We start from the raw sequence: 22,626 nt of genomic DNA, 5'->3' as shown, positions 1-22,626 counted from the left end.
GGGAGTTGACACCGGCAGCAGGTGGTCCCCGAGGTAACCCGGACCCATGCCATGTAAGGACTTAAAGATCATAACCAAGACCTTGAACCTCACCCGGAAGACAACTGGTAACCAATGCAGCTCGCGGAGCAAAGGTGTAACATGGGAGTACCGGGAAACTCCCAAGACAACTCTCGCGGCCACATTCTGTACCAGTTGGAGCCTCCGAGTGGTCTTCAAGGGAAGCCCCATGTAGAGAGCATTACAGTAGTCAAGGCGAGAGGTCACGAGCGCATGAGTGACCGTACACAAGGCATCCCGGTCCAGATAGGGCCGCAACTGGCGCACCAGGCGAACCTGGGCGAAAGCCCCCCTAGTCATGGCCACTATATGATCTTCTAGGGTAAGCCGTGAATCTAGGAGGACTCCCAAGTTGCGAGCCCTATCCACGGAGGGTAAGAGCTCACCCCCCATAGAAAGAGATGGAACATTTTGAATGTCCCGGGATGCCGGAATGCACAGCCACTCAGTCTTGTCAGGGTTGAGTTGAAGTCTGTTCCTCCCCATCCAGACCCGAACCGCCTCCAGGCAACGGGACATCACAGCGAGGGCATCACTGGGGTGGTTTGGGGTCGAAAAGAAAAGTTGGGTATCATCGGCATATTGATGATACCCAACTCCAAAACCACAAATGATCTCACCCAGCGGTTTCATGTAGATGTTGAACAGGAGAGGCGAGAGAACCGACCCCTGAGGAACTCCACAAACGAGAGACCTAGGGGCCGATCTCTGTCCCCCTGCCAACACCGACTGCGAGCGTCCCAGGAGATAGGAGGAGAACCACTGAAGAACTGTGCCTCCTGAATTGTCTTTAAAAAGACAGACGCGAGACCAAAGGCAAGATTCAAAGGGTTTATTCGGTTCAGCTCCCGGCAGCTGACTGTCAAAACAATCCGGGCTTATATAGCGAACTGTCAAAACAAACAGCCAATCGGGTAGCGGTATTTCCCCGCCGTTCGGAGGACGGCCAATCAACAAACAGTACTTTGACAGCTCGGCGGCTGTCGGGGAATTCCTCTCAGCTGAGCGCTTAGCTCAGTTCGGAGGACCGGGTTGAAGACTGTGGATTTGACAGTTCCAGGAACTGTCAAATCTGGCGCGTGCGTGTTGGCCTCCGGCAGCCCTTTTGACAGCTGTCAACGGGAATGGCGGCCGGCTGGGCGGTGCGCGTGCGCCGTTGCTTCGGGCGGCCATTTGACAGCTGTCAACTGTCAAATGTCGGCCGGGCCGGCTTTTTCTTTGCGGCTTGGAAACTCCTGGTTTCCCAATATGATTCACCCCCTTTCCCCCCCCCTGAAAAGGTATGTTATGCATAACAACAGTTGAACATTTTAAAACAGTATGGTTAACAGGTTCTTTAACAGATGGCGGGTTTCCCTTCCATTCAAAGTCCGCGAGGTATGCGGGGGGTCTTCTGGCTCGGCTGGACCATCGGGGGCAGGGGTTGCTCCCTTTGGGTTGCGTGGCTGGAGGAGCTGTTTCTTGGTGGGGCTCAGCAGATGGTTGTGGGTCCTGGGGAAGGAGTTCGTCAGGTCCGGGGGTGTCGGCTGGTGTAGGCTCGCCCGGAGTCGGTTGCAGAGGGGGGTTGGGCAGTGACCTGGGTCGGAGCTGGTCCGAGTGTCTGCGTTGTATGAGTCCAGTCCCAGTGTCCACTGTGTATGATAATGGTCCTGTTTGATCCAGGATAACCCCCTGAACCCACTTATCCCTTCCCCCATAATCTCGGGACCAAACATTCTGTCCTTTGGAGAATGTTTTTGGCTGGGTGTTGGGTGTTAATTCGGCCGCCAGTCTGTCGGGGTGGAGTCTGTCGAGTCGTGTCATCAGGCGGCGGCCCCATCGTAGTTCGGCTGGGCTTTTGCCGGTGGATGTGCAGGGCGTAGAATGGTGGGCTAAGAGAAATTGTGACAAACGACGGTGCCAGTTTCCTGTGATGATTCTTTTAAGGGCGTCTTTGGTGGTCCTCACCATAACCTCCGCAAGGCCGTTGGACGATGGGTGGAAGGGAGCCGATGTTGAATGCCTAATACAATTTCTCCTCGTGAAGATCTGAAAGTCATGAGAAGTAAATTGAGGGCCATTGTCTGAAATAATAACGTCGGGGAGACCGTGTGTTGCGAAGATTCCCCTGAGGGCTTGAATGGTTGCGGCAGACGTTGTGCTGTGAACCGGGAGAACCTCCAGCCATTTGGAATAACTATCTACAACTATGAGGAAGACCTGTCCCTGGAATGGCCCGGCATAATCAATGTGGATGCGGGACCAGGGGTTTTTTGTGAGTTCCCATTTGTGAATTGGAGCTCTGGGCTGGAGTGGGCGGGATTCTTGGCATAGGTAGCAGCCAGCAATGTACTTTTCTATGTCTTGGTCTATTCCAGGCCACCAGACGTAGCTGCGGGCCAGTGCTTTTGTTTTTACGATGCCAGGGTGGCCTTCATGTAATGTGTCTAGTACTTTTGGTCTGTGTTTGGAAGGCACGATTACCCTGCACCCCCAGAGTAGACATCCTAAGTGTGACGTTAGTTCGGTTTGCCTGGAGAAATATGGCTGAAACTCTGTGCCTGGGCAAGAGGTTTGCCATCCTGTGTGTACCCATGCTAACACTCTGCTAAGTGTTTTGTCTGATGAAGTTGCGGTAGCGATATCTTTGGCTGTCAGTGGGCATTCTGGGAGCTCTTGAATAGCTAAGATGTTGCCCGCTGGGGCTGGGTCTGGTTCTATGTGGGGTAGGGGCAATCTGCTGAGGCCGTCAGCGTGACACATTTGGTGTCCAGGCTTGTATATTAATTGGTAGGAATATGCTGTGAGGAATGTTGTCCAGCGCAACATCCTGGGAGATAAGATTTGGGGTGTCTGACGGTCCCAAGTGAATAGTCCTAGCAGTGGTTTGTGATCTGTGTAAATCACAAAGGGGCGGCCGTAAAGGTAATCGTGAAATTTTTTTATTCCTGCTACGATTGCCAGGGCTTCTTTATCAATCTGGGCATAATTTCTTTCCGTTTTGGAAAGAGTTCTTGAATAATATGCCACCGGGGCTTGGGTGCCGTTGCTGTCTAAATGGCTTAAAACTGCTCCAATCCCGTATGGGGATGCATCGCAGGCTAGGCAGAGGGGTTTGTCTTCTTTGTAGTGGGAGATAGTGGCGTTGCTGGAAAGCATTTGTTTGAGTGTTCGAAAACTGTTTTCGTGGGCTGTTGTCCACTGCCAGGCTGCCCCTTTGTCAAGCAGCCTGTGGAGGGGTTCTGCGATTGTTGCTTTCCCTGGCAGGAAAGCATGGTAAAAATTTAAAAGTCCAAGGAAAGCTTGGAGCTCGGTTTTATTCTTTGGGGTAGGGGCAGCTTTGATAGCAAGGACTTTTGAGTTCGTGGGGTGAATTCCCTGCGAGTCAATTTTGTAGCCTAAGAAATCTGCAGATGGGACGCCTATAGAACATTTTTCCCGTTTAAGTTTTAGCCCCGCTTCCCTAAATCTTAATAATACTTCTTGTAGCCTGTCTGCTAAGTTGTTTTCTGATTCCCCTGCGATGAGTATGTCATCGAAATAGGGGCATACACCTGGGATTCCTTTTAATGTTTTCTCCATGACTTCCTGGAAGATGCCAGGAGCCACTGAGATGCCGAATTGGAGGCGGTTCACCCTGAAAGCGCCTCGGTGTGTGACAATGGTTTGTGCCTCAGCTGTCTCTCGGGTGACAGGTAGTTGGAGGAAGGCATGCGCTAGGTCGAGTTTGGCGAATATTGAACCGGACCCGATTTCTGACAGCACGTCCCTGACAGCTGGCACTGGGTATGCATGGGGATTTAAGGCGCGGTTTAGCGTCGCCTTATAGTCTGCGCATATTCTGACGTCACCATTTGGTTTGACTGGTGTGACTATGGGAGTTTCCCAGGTTCCCCCGTCTGTTGGTTCCAGGACCCCAAGGCTGACTAAACGGTCTAATTCGGCCTCGATTTTTTGTTTCAGCGCAAAGGGGACCCTTCTTGCCTTGATGCGGATGGGACCTACCTCAGGTTTTAATTTGAGGTCTATAGGGGTGCCTGTGTATTTGCCAAGCATTCCGTCGAAAACGTCTGCGAACGCCTGGCAAACCTGTTCTAATGTTTGGGATTGTATACGGTTGGTGCCCTCTAGTTGGATGCCCAGAGCCTCAAACCAGTCTAACCCAAGGAGGGTGGACCTGGGTGCCTCAGTGATCTGGATCGTTAAATGTCCCAGGAACTTTTTATATTCTACTTTTACTCGTGCCTGTCCCTTTAATTGAATAGCAGCTCCCTGGAAATCTGCGAGGAGTATTTTGGAGGGCTGCAGGGGAATACGGCGTCTATTTTTTAACCCGATTTTTCTGAGAGTGTCCCACGACATTATTGAAACTGAGGAGCCGGAGTCGACCTCCATTTCACAGGGCACCCCTAGAATTTTAACCCAAATTTTAATTTTGGGTTGTAACTGATGGATGGGCGACCTTTTTGCTTTGGCTCGTATGGACAAGACTGAGGGCCGGGGAATTCCCTTGGCTGGGGAAGGGACCTGGGTCCTACCTGCCGGAATTTCCTCAAGCTCGTGGAGGGTTTCCCGGTTCAAACTGCGGCATGCTGAGCGAATGTGCCCGGTCTTCCCGCATCCGTGGCATTTGGCATTTCTGAAACGGCATGTGGCTCTGGCGTGAGCCCCGCCGCAGCTGGCACACTTTGGTTTTAGCCCTGTGGCGGTGGGCCTTGAACCCGAACCGGCTGGTCTGGACGGCCTGCGGTTCTTTCCGTGGTCGGCGCTCATCTTGCTGAAACGGGTCATGATGTCGTCGACGCCGGTGTAGGTCTCTGGTTGCTCGTCGTCCGGCTCCCTGGCGTGGTGGACTGAGCCGGCCGGGCTGCCTCTGTACACCGGAGAGACCTCACGGTGGCTATCTTCGTAGGCCATGATCTCTAACGTGAGTTGAGCGAGGTCCATCGTGGGCCTGGCTACCAGCTTCCGCTGGAGCCGCTCGTTAGAGAGGCCGGCGATAACCTGGTCTCTGATACGGTCTTCCAGGTCGGGAAATTGGCACCTGCGGGCGGCGTGACGTACCGCCGCGATGAAAGCTGTGGTAGTTTCGCCCGGTTGCTGGTGGCGGCGGGCGAAATGGAGGCGCCAGAATAGCTCGGACCGACGGGGCATGAAATGCTTGCTGAGGCGGTCAGTCAGCACGGCGTACGGGACGGTGGCGATGGGGTCAGGGCTGCAAAGCCCTACGGCGATGTCATAGACGGTGGGCCCGCTGAGACAGAGGAGGGCGGCAGCTTTGTGGCGGTCCTCTGTTATCTTATTGACAACGAGGTAGCCTTCAATTTGTCCACAGTGCGACTCCCATCCTTCAGGATGGCGGACGTCGAATTCTCTGACGTGACCTAAGTTTGCCATGGCCTGGGTCCACAGTACTGTCCAAGCTGCTGAAAAGGGTTCCTTTGCCCTCCAAGTGGCTTCAGCAGTGACTCGTCAGCGGGAGGGATCGGAACTCCTTTGCGGTGTGACTCGGCTCAGTTGGCAGCTCTATAGTACCGGGATCCCACCTTCGTCGCCAGGTGAATTGTCTTTAAAAAGACAGACGCGAGACCAAAGGCAAGATTCAAAGGGTTTATTCGGTTCAGCTCCCGGCAGCTGACTGTCAAAACAATCCGGGCTTATATAGCGAACTGTCAAAACAAACAGCCAATCGGGTAGCGGTATTTCCCCGCCGTTCGGAGGACGGCCAATCAACAAACAGTACTTTGACAGCTCGGCGGCTGTCGGGGAATTCCTCTCAGCTGAGCGCTTAGCTCAGTTCGGAGGACCGGGTTGAAGACTGCGGATTTGACAGTTCCAGGAACTGTCAAATCTGGTGCGTGCGTGTTGGCCTCCGGCAGCCCTTTTGACAGCTGTCAACGGGAATGGTGGCCGGCTGGGCGGTGTGCGTGCGCCGTTGCTTCGGGCGGCCATTTGACAGCTGTCAACTGTCAAATGTCAGCCGGGCCGGCTTTTTCTTTGCGGCTTGGAAACTCCTGGTTTCCCGATATGATTCACCTCCCACTCCCAATCCCCTGAGACGCCGCAGCAAGATACCATGGTCGATGGTATCGAAAGCCGCCGAGAGGTCTAATAGGACTAAGACAGAGGAATGTCCCCTGTCCCGAGCCCTCCAGAGATCATTCACCAGAGCGACCAATGCCGTCTCCGTGCTGTACCCGGGCCTGAAACCTGATTGGTAGGGGTCCAGATAATCCGCTTCATCCAGGACCATAGGAAGCTGATGCGCCACCACACTCTCAACAACCTTCGCAAGAAAGCGAAGGTTGGAGACTGGACGAAAGTTGTTCAATACAGCTGGGTCCAAGGCAGGCTTCTTGAGGAGAGGTCTCACCACCGCCTCCTTCAATGTAAACATAAAACAGTGCAAGTGGATTAAACTTAATAATAATAATAATAATAATAATAATAATAATAATAATAATAATAATAATAATAATAATAATAATAAGTTGGAAGGGACCTTGGAGGTCATCTAGTCCAACCCCCTGCTAAGGCAGGAAACCCTATACCATTTCAGACAAATGGCTGTCCAGTCTCTTCTTAAAACCTTCCAGTGTTGGAGCATTCACCACTTCTGGAGGCAGGTTGTTCCACTGGTTAATTGTTCTAACTGTCAGGAAGTTTCTCCTTAGTTCTAGGTTGCTTCTCTCCTTGACTAGTTTCCATCCATTGCTTCTTGTCCTGCTTTCAGGTGCTTTGGAGAATAGCTTGGCTCCCTGTTCTTTGTGGCAGCCCCTGAGATATTGGATCACTGCTATCGTGTCACCCCTCACCCGTCTCTTCATTAAACTACACGTACCCCATTCCAGCAACCGTTTTCCTATTTTCCTAATTCACTTTTTCACTTTTCCTAATTCACTCTAAAGCTTTCCCTGCGCAGAGCTTTAAGTAACCCCAGCTGCCTGCAATTAGTGCAGGTTCTCATCCCACCAGGCTCAAGGTTGAGTCAGCCTTCCATCATTCCGAGGTAGGTAAAATGAGGACTCAGATTGTTGGGAGCAATAAGCTGACTTTGTAATAATGCTGCTTGTGGGGGGGGGTGAAAGCTCTAATAGGCAGGCATATACATAGAATGAAGGCTATTGCTAAGCACATTGATTTGTGCTTTAAATTGTAAGCCGCCCTGAGTCTTCGGAGAAGGGTGGGATATAAATGGGATTAAAAAAAAAGACCAAATGGGAGATCCGCTCCAGGTTTTCCAGCCAGCCTGCCCAGTTCCTGAGTCAAATTTGTCCTTAAAGCTAAGCTGCTGCTCTGGCTATGCATTCCCCACCTGCCTTTCAAGTTGCTCTTGCATTCACCACCTGCCTACAGCTGCTCTTCAACTTTAGAAGGAAAAAGCCCAGACCCCAGCCTGTAAAAAATCACAGACTGCAGCTTCTACTCCAATTGGTCCCGCTTTCCCTGCGCAGACTAAATGGAAGATCCGCTCCAGGTTTTCCAGCCAGCCCTGTCCCTAAAGTTTCAGCACCCGGATATAAGACGACCCCTGATTTTTGAGAAGATTTGCATGGGTTAAAAAGTAGTCTTATACGCCGGAATCTACGGTAATTATAAGATTCAAACATGGTAAAGAACTGCATAAAAAATTCCATGCTACATTTTAGCAGGGATTTTTTTTGTTTTCTTTTGTTTTAGTTATGAAAAAAGCATATCACAGCAGAGCAGAGCAGAGAAGAGAAGAGAAGAGAAGAGAAGAGAAGAGAAGAGAAGAGAAGAGAAGAGAAGAGAAGAGAAGAGGTTGATTTGGCCAAGTGTGATTAGACACACAAGGAATTTGTCTGTGATGCAGAAACTCAGTGTACATGAAAAACAACAGAGTAAAGATAATCATAATAATGGTAAAAAAAAGTCTGCTAAGTGTAGAGTTCAGGTTGAGAAAAAAAAATCTGTTCAACTAAGAGAGTCTTCACCACAGTGAAGAAAGTGTAGCCATAATGTACCAAGAAGAAAATAAATCAAAATAAATTTACAAGACCTTTTTATGATCTTTTGAAATAATGCAAAACACCCATTCTCTTTTTTATAAAAAAAATATTGGGTCCAGAATAATTCATATTGAAAGCAAAAGACTTGAATTATTAATCTTAAATAGTAATACATAGAAGGGACGCGGTGGCTCAGTGGGTTAGGACGCTGAGCTTGTCGATCAGAAGGTCGGCAGTTTGGCGGGTCGAATCCCGAGTGCCGCGTAACAGAGTGAGTGCCTGTTACTCATCCCAGCTTCTGCCAACCTAGCAGTTTGAAAGCATGTAAAAATGCAAGTAGAAAAATAGGGACCACTACGGTGGGAAGGTAACAGCGTTCCGTGCGCCTCTGGCGTCTAGTCATGCCGGCCACATGACCACGGAGACGTCCTCAGACAAGCGCTGGCTCTTCGGCTTTGAAACGGAGATGAGCACCGGCCCCTAAAGTCGGAAACGACTAGCACGCATGTGTGGGGGAACCTTTACCTTTATAGTAATACAATGAGGGAAAGAAAGGATAGGAAAGTATCAGGTATTTTTTTTTTTTTGAGAAAGTATATTAAGGAGCATATCTAAGAAGCTCCTTAAAAGTTTAGTAAAAGATGATTTGTAGTTTTCCAAGAAGTTCCTTTAGTGTGTAAATTATTTTACAAGTTCATTTTTTTGTTAATAGTAAAAATTAAAGTTAAAAATCTAATAAAAAGTTTTGTAGATGTGGAGACGAGGTGTTAAATAGTTTGTGTTAAACGTTTATATTTTAACCGTTGGGGACAGGGGAGAAAAGCTTTGCCACTTAAATCAGTAGTACTAAATGAAACTTTCCTGATAAATTTTGTATGATGTCAATGAAACATTGTCTTAATAGAAATCTAAGCAGCATGTGGAATCCCAGGATTTTGCTATAGGGGCCTTTAGAATTAGTGAGATTTTGATTCTCTGAAGCAATTTTCTATCCAGAAAACTCTTCCCAAGTCTTGAGAACCCCTTTGAATGAATTAGGACAGATCTTAATAGCTTAGAAAGAAGGAGTATTGGAAGACCCTAAATTGTTTGTAATATATATACACAACCAATTATTTATTACAAGGATGGACCATAAAGTTATCTTCTAAAAGTTGTTCTAATCTTCTGGAAAAAACAAATAAACAGTTAACTTCCAGAATGACACTATGGTCATCTGAAAAACACTATTAAAATATTCTGAGATTAATAAACAATTTTGCTTTTTTACAATCAATTCCCTAAATGTTGCCATCAAAAATTTATCATTCTAAAATCACCATCACTGATATCCCTGTTTTAGACCTCTTGTGTATGAACTTATCTGTAATTTGGCAAGCATGGGATTTTAACTACAATGGTTTCTCAGATAGTTATCAGATTTTTGGTTTTAAATAATATAGTTTATATCTTTCCCTTCACTCAGCTTCAGAACAAGGTCATTTGGAGAACTTTATAATTACACCAAAGCTGCCTTTTGCAAGTGAAGAATATCAGACAAAAACAGTTTAAAATTAACGGACCATGCAAGCTGTACTTGAAATTCAAGTTGCTTTAATTTTTAATTTCCAATTCTAAAAAGATAAGAGAGAAAGTGAGCAGTGAAGTGGGGTGGAGAAAGGAGATAGGCCAATATTTTACGTATTGGATTCTAGAACTGTCTGTCAACAAATACATTTCAAATCTCTAGTCTCCACACAGTAGCTGATGTGCCCTGATATAAAATAATAAGTTCCTTGCATAACCCTTCTAAGAATGTTTGCAATCATTGTAGGAAATGTTTTAATCTAGTGGATATTTTCCACACAGATTTTTGTATATTCTTATTCCTTAAACTGTAAATGATGGGATTTAGAACCGGTGGCAAAAGTGTATACAGGCATGCAGAAACCACATCCATAATTGGGGTAGAAATATTTTTCGGAATCATATATGAAAATGCAGCAGTGGTAACAAATAAGAAAAACACAGTCAGATGAGGAATGCAGGTTGAGAAAGTTTTGATTCTTGCATGAACTGATGTTATCTTTTGCACTGTTGAAAAGATATACCCATAAGAAGCAAACAGGACTCCACCACAAAATGTGATTAAAATGACCCCAAGGATGAGAATGAGAAATGTGTGAACATTTGAGTTGGTGCAAGACATTTTTTGCAACAGAGGCATATCACAGAAAAATTGTCTAATTTTATTGGATCCACAAAAGTCCACTCTGAAAGTTAGAATGGTTTCTAATGCTGCGTGAATCAGGCTGCTTATCCAGGCAGCAGCTGCCATCTGAATGCAGGCACTCCAGTTCATGATCATACTGTATTGCAGAGGGTGGCAGATGGCTACATAACGGTCATAGGCCATGGCAGTGAGCAAAAAAAGTTCACCACTAACATAAGTAACAATAAAAAATAGCTGTGCAGCACATTCAGCAACTGTTACTATTCTGTTTTTTGTAATTGAAATAGCTATGGATTTAGGAACTGTAGTAGAAATATAGCAGAGATCTAAAAATGACAGGTGGACCAAAAAGAAATACATAGGATTGTGAAGATAATGGTCTAGGGTGACAGCCACTATGATCAGAAGATTTCCCGCTAGAGCTGTTAAATATATAAACAGAAACATCACTAAATGCAAAATCTGTGTTTCATGATCATCTGCAAATCCCATTAAAAGGAACTCTGTCACAATGGATCGGTTGCCCATTTCATTTATTCCAAATGTTCTGCAAAGAGTAGATTACAGAATGGTCAATGATTTCTTACAGGAAAGGATATACATTTAGAGAAAAAATACTTTTTTCCAGAATTAATAATATCATCATCTGAGAACCTTAGTTGAAATATTCTCTGAGATTAATAAATGATAAATTATTTTGCCATCAACTCTCTTGAACTAAATTGTAATCTCATCAAACTTACTTCAACTCTTTTGGAAACAGTGGGTGAAAAATAGCCTGTTAATTCAGGATACACATGTGGGGCCAATAATATTATTGTACAGATTTATTAATTTTTTTTAACATTTGGGAGTCTTTGAACATCAGTAAATATTGGTCTATGTTAACTCTTATTTATCTTACCCATTCCAAATTTTGTTCCACTATTAAATAGTGAAATTACTTTCAGCATCAATATATTATTGAGGATGATATTTATATGCATTCTTCAAATTGGCATGCATGCAGATATTCCTAGGATTACAGTGATATAAGCTTAAGACATCACCATACAGAACCTAATTTATGTTATCGCATCCCATATTGAGACACATGGATAAATGGGCATTGTTTCAGTTGTGATATACAACCACATGTATATTTCCTATATGTATAATAATAGATTAAAAAAATCTCTATTCTCTCTCTCCTCTAAATCCATTCTTCCCCATTCTTTCACCCAGCCATTCAAGAAATAAATTACTAGGAAAAATCCTAAACTGTTTAAAGCAGTAGAGTTTTCCTATTGAAAGGAATTATAAATTAAATATTGGCAAAGTGTACTGGAGATTTCATAATGAAAAATGTAAAAGTCCTATGTCCGTTGTAAAAAAAAATCTCCTAGCTAAAATAGAAAAAAGTAACAATAGCAGATTTTCTGCTGATCTTTTCCATACATATAACATCCTTATGTAAACTGTATGAAAATATACTAAGCAACTTGTCAACAAAATTCTCAGATTTAAAAGGATAGTAAGTTTTTCCACACTACATGAGAATACATCCCATTGAACACAGTGCAAATCATCATGAATAGAATGATTTTGTAAATTAAAAACACCATTCCTATCAGAATATCATGAAAGCCTTGCGTGAATCTCTTGCTTTACCTATAATATCTGACATAAATATCAAAAGATGCAGGCATTAACCTATGCTTAACAAAATAGGCACGATAAAGTATTTTTGTTTTACTAAAACCCATTGTTCCTTGCATAAATATCTGGCAAAATTTCAGACATGAACTGTGCACTTAATTAATTTCTTTTCATAAAAAGATTTGCACAGAAGCTTTTATTAGAATTTTAAGCATAAACATACATTATTTTAATTTTAAAATGTCTAACTCAGTATCACTACTTCCTTACATAGTTACCATATTAAATTTAGAAATGAAACCCAGAAGTTTAAATTTGTACTGAATGTGATTTAGAAAACTGCTCACCTCTAGCTGAAATCAGGGCTGTTAAAATTTGAGGATCTATACCTGAGTCTGTTTTATTTTATTTATTTATTTTTGCCCAAATACACACAGGAAAGAGTAGAATAAACCACCTCTTTTCCCAAGAGTGTTTCATGGAGTTTCATGGAGTTAAATTGTACTTAACTTTTATTTAAGTTTAAGCAGCAAGCAACCTGGTGGTGAGGTGTGTCTATGACAAAATATGCTAAGCCTTAGAAGATCTCCAAATACAGTTTGAATCCATTCCTTAAATGCCATGTCTCCAAACTTTTATTTCATTAAATTGTGCTTTAGAGAAGAGACAGTGGCAAAAAAAAAGAAAAGAAAAGAAAAGAAAAAAAGAATGATCCATTCAGAGATACAAACTCCATCCAATTTTGTCCCAGAACCTGCTCATCATTGCCAGGATTGGTTAACTTCTTATCCTTCTAGGTATTGACATTCATCTTTCTTAAAATGCTTTTTAATGCAGATTTTTGGCCCAACAGGTCTATTTCTCATTTGCTTAAAAATAAATCAATAAATAAATTTCCTTTTCTTTGTGTATTCACCTGAGGAACTAACAAATATATTTATCTTCTCAATAAAGCTGAGCAATCTACTATCCTTCCCGCAAACGCCCACACTGTTTGCTTACTGTTACCAGCTATGAATAACTATTCTTCAGTTCTCTTGTTATTTGTTTCTTACTGACCTTTCTCCTGCTCTAGATGTAAGGCAGAAGAGGGGTGTGTGTGTTTATGTTTATCAGAACTTTGTTGCCATTTTGAGGGTCTTTCTTACCAAGATTTCCCCCCCAAGAAACTAGAGTCAGAAGCAGAGTTGTTTTTGTTCTTCTTTTTGTTCTTCTTAGTTTATTTATTATGATTTTGTCTCTTTGTTTATTACAACTTCTAAACTTCTAGTGAACTTCCAAAAGAACATAATATGTAAGCATCCCTAGGTAGTAAAGTAACAATAGAGTCAGTTAAAAAGAGCCTTGGTGGGGCAGTGGGCTAATGCCTCCTTAAGTAACACCAGCTGCCTGCAATTAGTGCAGGTTCGCATCCCACCAGGCTCAAGGTTGACTCAGCCTTCCATCCTTCCGAGGTAGGTAAAATGAGGAGCCAGATTGTTGGGGGCAATAAGCTGACTTTGTAAAAATGCCGCTTGGGGGGGGGGCAAAAGCCCTAATAAGCAGGCATATACATAGAATGAAGGCTATTGCTGAGCACATTGATTTGTGCTTTAAATTGTAAGCTGCCCTGAGTCTTCAGAGAAGGGCGGGATATAAATGGGATTAAAATAAAAAAATAAAAATGTACAGATAACAGAGAAATTGGTGGAAATAAACATATTATTCATCATAGGCTTTCAGTCTTTTTGTATGTATTGTTGTATGTACATATTGGTTATATTTCCATTGGTTATATGAATAAAAAATTGACTGTCATAAGGGATACATATAGAGCATTCTTAGTTTTTCCCATATGTTCTCTTTACTAACTGCTCCCTAATGTTCAGTTCAGGCTTCATTAAAATAATGTCACATTTAGGAAAAAATATACATCCCAATAAGCTAGCACTTGAAGTTAAAATTGAGAAGGTTTCTACAGCTACCATATATTTGCCTTTGGTACTTATGTAAGTAGGAACAAATGAAATCCAGACAATGCAAAAGATGAGCATACTGAAAGTAATAAACTTAGCTTCATTGAAACAATCTGGTAACTTTCTGGCTATAAAAGCTACAGTAAAACTTATAATGGATAAGAAGCCCAAATAGCCCATGACAATGTAGAACATAGCAATGGACCCTTCGTTACATTTTAATATGATATTTTTGGCTAAAGATTGAGTATCAATATCTGGAAATGGAGGAGAGCTTGTTAACCAAACTACACAAATCACTCCCTGATTCAGATTACAGCAAAGAACAATAAATGTGGCCAGCCTTTTCCCCACCCATTTCCTCATTCTGGATCCTGGCTTGGTGACCATGAATGCTATAATTACAGTAGCGGTTTTTGCCAATACACAAGAAATGGCTATAGAGAAGATTATACCAAAAGCAGGTTGCTGGAAAAGACAGGTCATCTTTCTGGGTCATCCAATAAAAAGCACAGGACAGAGAAAACAAAACAGGAGAGAAATCATAAGAATGTAGCTGATGACCAAATTGTTGGCTTTGACAATGGGAGTGTCTTTTTTCTTAATAAAAATTCCTAGCACAAGGACTGTGATCAAGGTAAAAAATCCTGCAGCTGAAGTTAAACTTATTCCTAATGGATAGAAAGGTTGCAATTTTGGGGATGCATTGATCTTGGTTCTTGCCAGGATATTGATCTTCTTGGCATCTGAAACATTTTTCTGCATCTTCAAGAACAGATTTGCAATAATTAATGTGTGAACACGAGGTAATTTTTGTCAACTTCAAGAGTAGTTTTTATTTAGTGTTGTAAGGAAATTTGATTTACTGTTGTAAGGAAATTTATGCATTTCCTTATGAACTAATTACTTCAAAAATGCATATTAATAGATATCAAGCTATGTGGAGATTACCAAGTTTGGATCTTTGGAATGCCCTGATTTAATTCAGTTCTCACCAGGCCTCAGGTATGAATTGATGACCTGAGGAAGGAAAAAAGGAAGGAAGGAAGGAAGGAAGAAAGGAAGGAAGGAAGGAAGGAAGGAAGGAAGGAAAGAAAGAAGGAAGGAAGGAAGGAGGGAGGGAGGGAGGGAGGGAAAGAAGTTATTTTTTTCTGGTGAAGGGGTGTTCTAACAAATCACCAACTTATTTATATTGTGTAAAAAATAAAAGATTGATAACTAATTAAAGAAAGAACTAATTTAAAGAAATTAAAGATAATGGAGAATTTGCAGGTATTCAAAAAGAGTTTCTACTTTGTTGAATTAGTATTAATAAATAAAGGAATGTTGTAAACAAACACTGTTATATTTGCTAACAACAACCAGAACTATCTTAGATAGATAAAGCAATGGTCATTTCACTAAAATTTGTGGCTATTCATTGTAAATGTATTTTATGGTTATATGTATAACTCTTCACTAGACTTCCAAGTCATGGTTGTCCCACAGGTACTTTTTCAAGAGGAACTAGGTGTTCTTGTTTTTCTTTGAAGATGTTTCTCTTCTCCTCCAAGAAGATTCTTCAGCTCTGACTGGATGATGGGAAATGGAAGGAATTATATTCCTTGCAGAAATCTTGTCATTTGTATTCTTTTAGAGAGTTGTTGAGGCCACTTGGAGGTTTATCCATGTCCACAGGGTCACCTGAATAGTGCAAATGTGGGTGGAGCCTTCTTGGAACTGCTGAAAGGACTGTGTTGTAGACAGAAGTTAGATAATTTATCCCTCTCCCTTTGTTGAGAGAGGGCTGTTCAGTTTTGACAAAGTGGCCTCTTTGACCCTTCTGTCAAACCAGCAGTCCTCTCTGTCTAAATTGTGGACTTTGCTGTCTTCAAAAGAGTGGTCTTTGTCTTTTAAATGTAGATGGATTGTTCTGCAAAGAATATAAATACTTCCATTCCCCACCATCCAGTCAGAGCTGAAGAAGCTTCTTGGATGAGAAGCAAAACATCTTCAAAGAAAAACAAGAAAGTCCAGTTGTCTTTTGAAGAAAAGAAAAAAAAAACACTTTTGGGTCATCACTAGACTATTCCATGTATGTCTTAAAAGACATTCAGAAACTACAATTGGTCCATAATTTATCTCATGTATTAGAGATTGTAATCGGCAAAGTGCATGTAAGTATGACTCCTCAATCACTGGCCCCATCCTCTGAATAGAAAGACCTTCCCTATTTCTTTTCAGAAAGAGACCCGGTGGCACAGTGGTAAGAATGCAATATTGCAGGCTAACTATGCCCACAGTCTGGAGTTCAATCCTGATGGGTTTCAGATTAATTTAGCTTTCCAGCCTTCAACGGTCAAACCCAGATTGTTCAGGGTAATATATTGATTCTGCAAACTGCTTAGAAAGTGTTGTAAACCACTATGAAACAGTATATAGGTCTAGATAATAATTGTTGCTCAGTTGATTTTTGTGGCCTATTAGATGACAGAGATAATATATAGAGATAGATGGACAGATAATACATACATAGATAGAAGATAGATAGATAGATAGATAGATAGATAGATAGATAGATAGATAGATAGATAGATAGATAATAGATAGATAGATAGATAGATAGATAATAGATAGATGATAGATAGATAGATAGATAGATAATAGTTGATAGATGATAGATAATAGATGATAGACAGACAGACAGATAGACAAACAGACACACAAACACATAGACAGATTGACAGATAGATATGTAGAAGAATGAATGTGTGTGTACTATATCACCAACCATTTTGGTTTGCAACCATCCCCCAGGACATGGAATACAGTCATAACAGCAAAATTTATTTCCTTCCTTCTTTTGTTTCTGATAACCAGAATTGCAGGAGTGACTGCAAAATGATGTTGGCTTTGTCTGTTAATAAGCACAAGTTGGGGAAAATAAGAGTAGAAGATATTAAAAATAAAAAGTAATTAGCAGCTGAACTATTCATAGGTAAAGGTAAAGGTTCCCCCGCACATGCGTGCTAGTCATTTCTGACTCTAGGGGCCGGTGCTCATCTCCGTTTCAAAGCCAAAGAGCCAGTGCTTGTCTGAGGACATCTCCGTGGTCATGACTAGACGCCAAAGGTGCACGGAACGCTGTTACCTTCCCACCGTAGTGCTCCCTATTTTTCTACTTGCATTTTTACGTGCTTTTGAACTGCTAGGTTGGCAGAAGCTGGGACGAGTAACAGGTGCTTACTCTGTTACTATTCATATGAAATATTAAAATCTAACACGTTATATTTTGAAATTAACATTAATTTAAAATTAATAAGTGATAATAAATTAATAATAGGTCATGCAAATTCCAATTGTTATATTGAAATTAACAATTGGAATTTGCACAATCTAATATAACAATTGGAATTTGCACAATCTATTGTCGATTATGGATAACTTCAGATTGTGCCACAAATGTTATTTATTTAGACTATTGCTTTATATAAGAGTACTAGGTATGGCTATTATAGCAAACAATTTATTGAGATCCCCAAATCATTGTCTAAAATTCCATAAATGACATTTCTTTGACATAACAATGATGAAATGTTTATATCTTTTGTAAAATAATTAGCTCTTTAAACTCTTTTCTTAAAAACAAAAAATCTGAATTAATGTGAAACTTTAAATATATTATCAGATTTGTTTGTTCAATATAAGATCAGATTTTGCATTTTCTGATATTCATCTACTGAATAAAATAGCCCCAAAAGATATTAAAAGACCGCACCTGGTTAATATTTCTATGCCACACAATCAAGGTTTCATTAATAACAAATTCTTCTTCTGCTAGGACATTGTGCAGGACCTTTCCAATTTTCACTCTATGCAGTGAATTATTTGGGAATATTACCAAATTGGTGATGTCAAATCCAGCTCTGATTTCTCTATTTATATTAAAGGAAATTGTTTCTCCAACAGAGTTGTTAAATACAATATTATCAAGTAATTGGCAAAGCTAGTTGCAAAAAGGTAAAAAAATAAAATGAAATAAATAAATAACTTATTTTTATCTTTATCAATAAAACATATTTAGCTGTATATTTGTAAGCTGAAGATCTAATGAACATTAAAGTTAGGAAATTTTTCACCACATAGATTTGTTGAACTAAAATTCCTAGCAGTCCAAGAAGAAAGGAGTTGTAGATAAGTGACATTAGTTATACATTTTGCAAAACTTTGATACTCTTCAGAGATCAAAACTGCATTTAAAGGAATAAATGTTTACACCTATATTTTAAATTATATTTTTATATTTATGTATAAAATATAGACATATTTTAAAACAAATGATCTAAATTTCCTCATTTCTTTGTGCCTCTGAGTCAATGTTTACTCCTGATCCCTGCAGTTTTCTTGGCCAGATTTCAATTGTTTGCCATTGCTTCCTTCCTAGCACTGATATAAAGTGACTGGCCCAAGTTAACCCAGCTGGCTTTGTACTCACAGCCTCCTACTTTCTAGACTGGTATTGCAACCACTACATCAAACTTGCTGTATTTTTCACACAATTATTTAAAAGCAACAATAGCAGCAGATACGAATTTCAAATACAACTTCCAGTGATCTGAGAACACTGAATAGTTTTATTCACATTTTAATTTTGTTGTAGTAAAATGTAAATTATTTGTTATAGAAACAACTTTTACAAACATTTATTTGCAAACAGATTTATGTAACTTTTCATGTTTCTTCAAATCAAAACTGAATTGAATTGTGGGGGTGCTTCAATTATACACTCCAATTTTAAAATATTTATTTCAATATATGAATACGGTGTGGAGAACTATATCATTGGTTCTGCATTCTGTAAGAGACAATTTGATATTATTCCACAGTATACTGACATGTTCATGGACATGAAGTTATTTATCCTGTAGTTGTTACCTGCCAAGGCCAGAGATCCTGATATCCTCTACTCTCCATTATTATTTTATGGTTGGTTCTAGATGCATACATTGCATTTAAGGTATTGACTACAGCATAGACAGCATTGTAGATACTGTAGCTGTGTCCCAACACAAACAGTTCAAATAGAGACCCAGGAAGATCCTGCAGCCTCTCCTCCCCAGTACACATTCCACTCAATTCCATTGGCTCCTGAGCTTTTGAAAACTCACAGTTGAAGGCTTGCTCACAAAATTCCTTGAACAGAGCATTTCCCCGCAACTTACAAGGCTTTAGGTTCTGAAGAATTTTTTTAAAGTTTTGGAGCTCTTGTGAGTGTATTGATAAAGAAATCACGGTTTGGAACACTTGCAGAACTGTTTTGCTTTGGAGGCTTGATAATGCAAAATCAATTTGAGATGTCATAATCCACACTTTTCTTAATGATATATTTTCTTCCTGCAAAAAACCTACTACGAGAACCAACCATGACATTATTATGGTTTCACCATAGACAATATATGTACTGGCTGTGCCATGTGTTAAGAGCTGGTAAATAGTTGAGATCATATTGTTCATTTGGTCTTCAGTATACCAAGAGGCTTGTTTGGGGATTCTCTTTGTGAAGGCTGAGCATATACTGTTCTGGTAAAATAATTGTTCTATCATGTGTAAGAAATATTCACCACTATCATCATCCACAGCAAAAATCCCAATCCAGGTCCATCCAAAATATTGTAATAATTGAATAATTCCGAGATACTGGTGAACTTCATTGGGTACCATGCAATAAAATGATGGTGGCTCCATTGTATCACTATTCCTTGTGGCAACAGACCCATAAGTAAACTACGGTATATAAAAAAGTAAATTTATTTAGATATGAGTAAAAATGAACATGTGTTAAATTTCTTTTGTATCAGTTTGCAAAACATATTTTTGCAAATTCAGGGAAAAACTAAAAACCATTATTCTTCTAGTTTATTGTTAAACTATGGACATTTAATATTTTTGACTCACTTTTCCCCCAAAAGTTAATAAAAAAAGAAAAAAATTGAATGTCACACTAGCACAAAGCATTTCAGATGAAGATAAAAAATAAACCCCAATCCAACATTAGTTGGATAAATCTGAGCCTAGTTTAACAGCACAAATCACATAATCTCTGAGAAATAATGATTGAAAATATCAGATCCATTTTTGTCTTGTCTTCCCTCATCTGAAGTCATTAATCCCTGCAATGTATTCCTTAATCAAGTTGACCCTTCAAATTATGGCCATGCAAACCACAGTAACAAACAACTTGATTTGCAAACAAAACACACTATTTGTATTTCTATATAAAGATTCCTACCTGTGGAATTTTATAGATACCTGTAATCTTTGATATATGGAAAGAAACATCAGCACCAAGGCTCCCAATGACAGCTAGTAGTTCTTTCTGGCCATCACATTTGTAGTTTGGGAAAAATCTGTTTAATTTGAAAAGGAGGTCAAGAGTGGTCCGATAAGTCAACCTCATATTGTAATAGCTGTCATAGATGTGAAACCCAAATGTGACATTTGGCAAGAGCTTTGAGTTCTCATTGATCTCCTTAACAGCAAATGCCAAGGCATGGATGTGTTGATATAACTTTGGTACAACTCTGAAAGTAAAGCGTTGATGTTCAGTTGCATAGGAAAAAAGCCCTTACAATCCATGCACTACATCTACTCCATCTTTAGGTGAAGCAAATTCATTTTAAAGCATCATATATTACCATTGTTACAGGGAAGGAGGGAAGGAATGTTTAAGAAAAAGAAGAAATACAGGGTAAAGGCAAAAAAAAAAAACCCTAATCAAATATACACTGAGCAGAACAAAGCCTAGGAGATACAAACTTGTAATAAACAGTGGAAAAACTAATTTAAGAATTGTGCATCTGTACAGGATTCTGCCTTATAAAGTCTAAATATTGGTCTGACTAAGCCCTTACAGTGATACTAAGTCATTTTGCAAGTCTGCATCCACATAGAGATGAGCACAGTTAATGTTTCTTATTTTTACTTACTTTTGTTTTCTCCTAAGAAGCGGCTAAACACACACACACAGGAATAACATTCTGATAATTAATTCCAAAATATATACAGTATAGATATCCTACTATTCCTACCTAAAAAGTCTTAATTTGAGCAAAGCTTCTCATTCAAGCTGGAACTAGCCTCTAAGATATAAAATATAAACTTCCTTTCTTCTTCCCTCCTACCTTCCCTCCAACCAACATCATATTATTATTGTAATAAAAGGAGTATTAGGGATACTCCTAAAAGAAAGAGGTTGAGCTACAGGGAAACTCATTGGAGACAGCTGGAATATATGTCTCATAAATAATCTAAAGAAAGTTTCCAGAAAGATCATTGTTATGTTCTTACTGCTTAGGTTGGAAGCATGATATTTGAATGTTCATTTTTAAGCCATTCGTTATTTAATTCAATAGATGCCATACTCTTATACAAATCTATTTCCACATCATGTACATTTAAATATAACATGACATTCCTTTTATTATCAAAGAAGAATTTCAGCATACTGTGAAAAGAAAAGAAAAAGGTAAAAATTTCACAAAGAAACAGAGTCATCTATGTATGTATATATATGGAGGGAGGAGACATAGAAAGAGACAGAGACAGACATTTTATGTTTGTCATTATTTACTTACATCTGGATGGCAATCTCATCAAGAGAAGGATGTTTCTTATTGGAAATCTCTGGAGATGAAATATAAATTAACTGAGAACCAATTCCACCAATGAGAAAGTTACCTGGTTGATACCACTCATGTGGAATGTGGATGGCTTTACTTATTAGACACTTTCTGGTATTTAATTTACATGCCAATGGAGGCAATATGGACAGAAATAACAATGGTCCAAATATCTGGATAGCAAAATGTTTGTATGGATATAGTCTCACTTATGCTCCTCTATCGAATGTAGCTGATAACAGACTTTGGAAGGAGCATTGTCTCCTTTGTATTGATTTCTTTAGCTTTACTATGTAATAGAAACATGATGCCTACAATACAACCTATTGTTTCCATCTATCACCCCCATGGTAATGTATTGTGAATCTGTGAATATATACCCAGAGATGCTTATTTCTTGATTTAACTTCTGAACACTGATTATCCTTATTAAGGTAATTGCTTCTCCCTTATTGGGATTTTCCTAGTATTATTGCTAGCAAATATTAAGATATTTTTTTCTTTGAAGTTCTGTTCATCAGCTTTATGCTGCAAGCCTCTATCATAGCTCTCCCAACAAAGAATCCAATCCAATCCAACTCAAATAAATCTCAAAAGTGTCTATTGCAAACCAACATAATGAAGAAGATGGTGAAAGCCATAATAAATTATAATTATACTTGTTGATAAGAAAGACAAAAAAAATCCAGATAGTGGATAAGGCAGTACCTGGGTACAACAGAATAGAAGAGACAGAAGAGAGAACATAACAAAATACAAAGACTTGCAAATAGAAATAGAATTGCTGTGGCACTTACTATGTGCTGTCCACCCACTGCAAAACATTCATTCATTCATTCATTCATTCATTCATTCATTCATTCATTCATCCATCCATCCATCCATCCATCCATCCATCCATCCATCCATCCATCCATCCATCCATCCATCTATCTATCTATCTATCTATCTATCTATCTATCTATCTATCTATCTATCTATCTATCTATCTATCTATCTATCTATCTATCTAACTATATTTCATCGTTTACAAAGAAAAGACATTGCAAATGGAAAGAAAGCAGAGCAGCATTCATTTATTTATGTAAAGTCAAATATTGGTAACAAGAACATCATTGAATTTACCGTGGGCCATCTTCTGGACCAGTTTCCCC

General features: G+C 40.1%; 2 protein-coding genes across 2 annotated transcripts in view; one reads left to right on the top strand and one right to left on the bottom strand.

The window, feature by feature from the left end:
* The window catches only part of LOC310649192 (olfactory receptor 14A16-like), a gene marked incomplete at its 3' end in the record, with an annotated part of 233,675 nt that overhangs the window by 30,588 nt on the left and 180,461 nt on the right, over positions 1-22,626 (top strand). The window lies entirely within an intron of this gene.
* On the bottom strand, positions 9,814-22,607 carry LOC310649201 (olfactory receptor 14A16-like; the record flags this gene model as incomplete). Its single annotated transcript, XM_083377507.1, has 5 exons — positions 9,814-10,768; positions 18,799-18,986; positions 20,083-20,374; positions 21,428-21,476; positions 22,598-22,607. The coding sequence occupies 5 exons, from the start codon at positions 22,605-22,607 to the stop codon at positions 9,814-9,816; spliced, it is 1,494 nt and encodes a 497-aa protein (XP_083233633.1).

This window comes from Vipera ursinii (genome assembly GCF_947247035.1).
Source record: "Vipera ursinii genome assembly, chromosome: Z".
Taxonomy (NCBI): domain Eukaryota; kingdom Metazoa; phylum Chordata; class Lepidosauria; order Squamata; family Viperidae; genus Vipera; species Vipera ursinii.
Note: the sequence above shows the minus strand (reverse complement) of the source record. Positions and strands in the feature narration are given on the sequence as shown.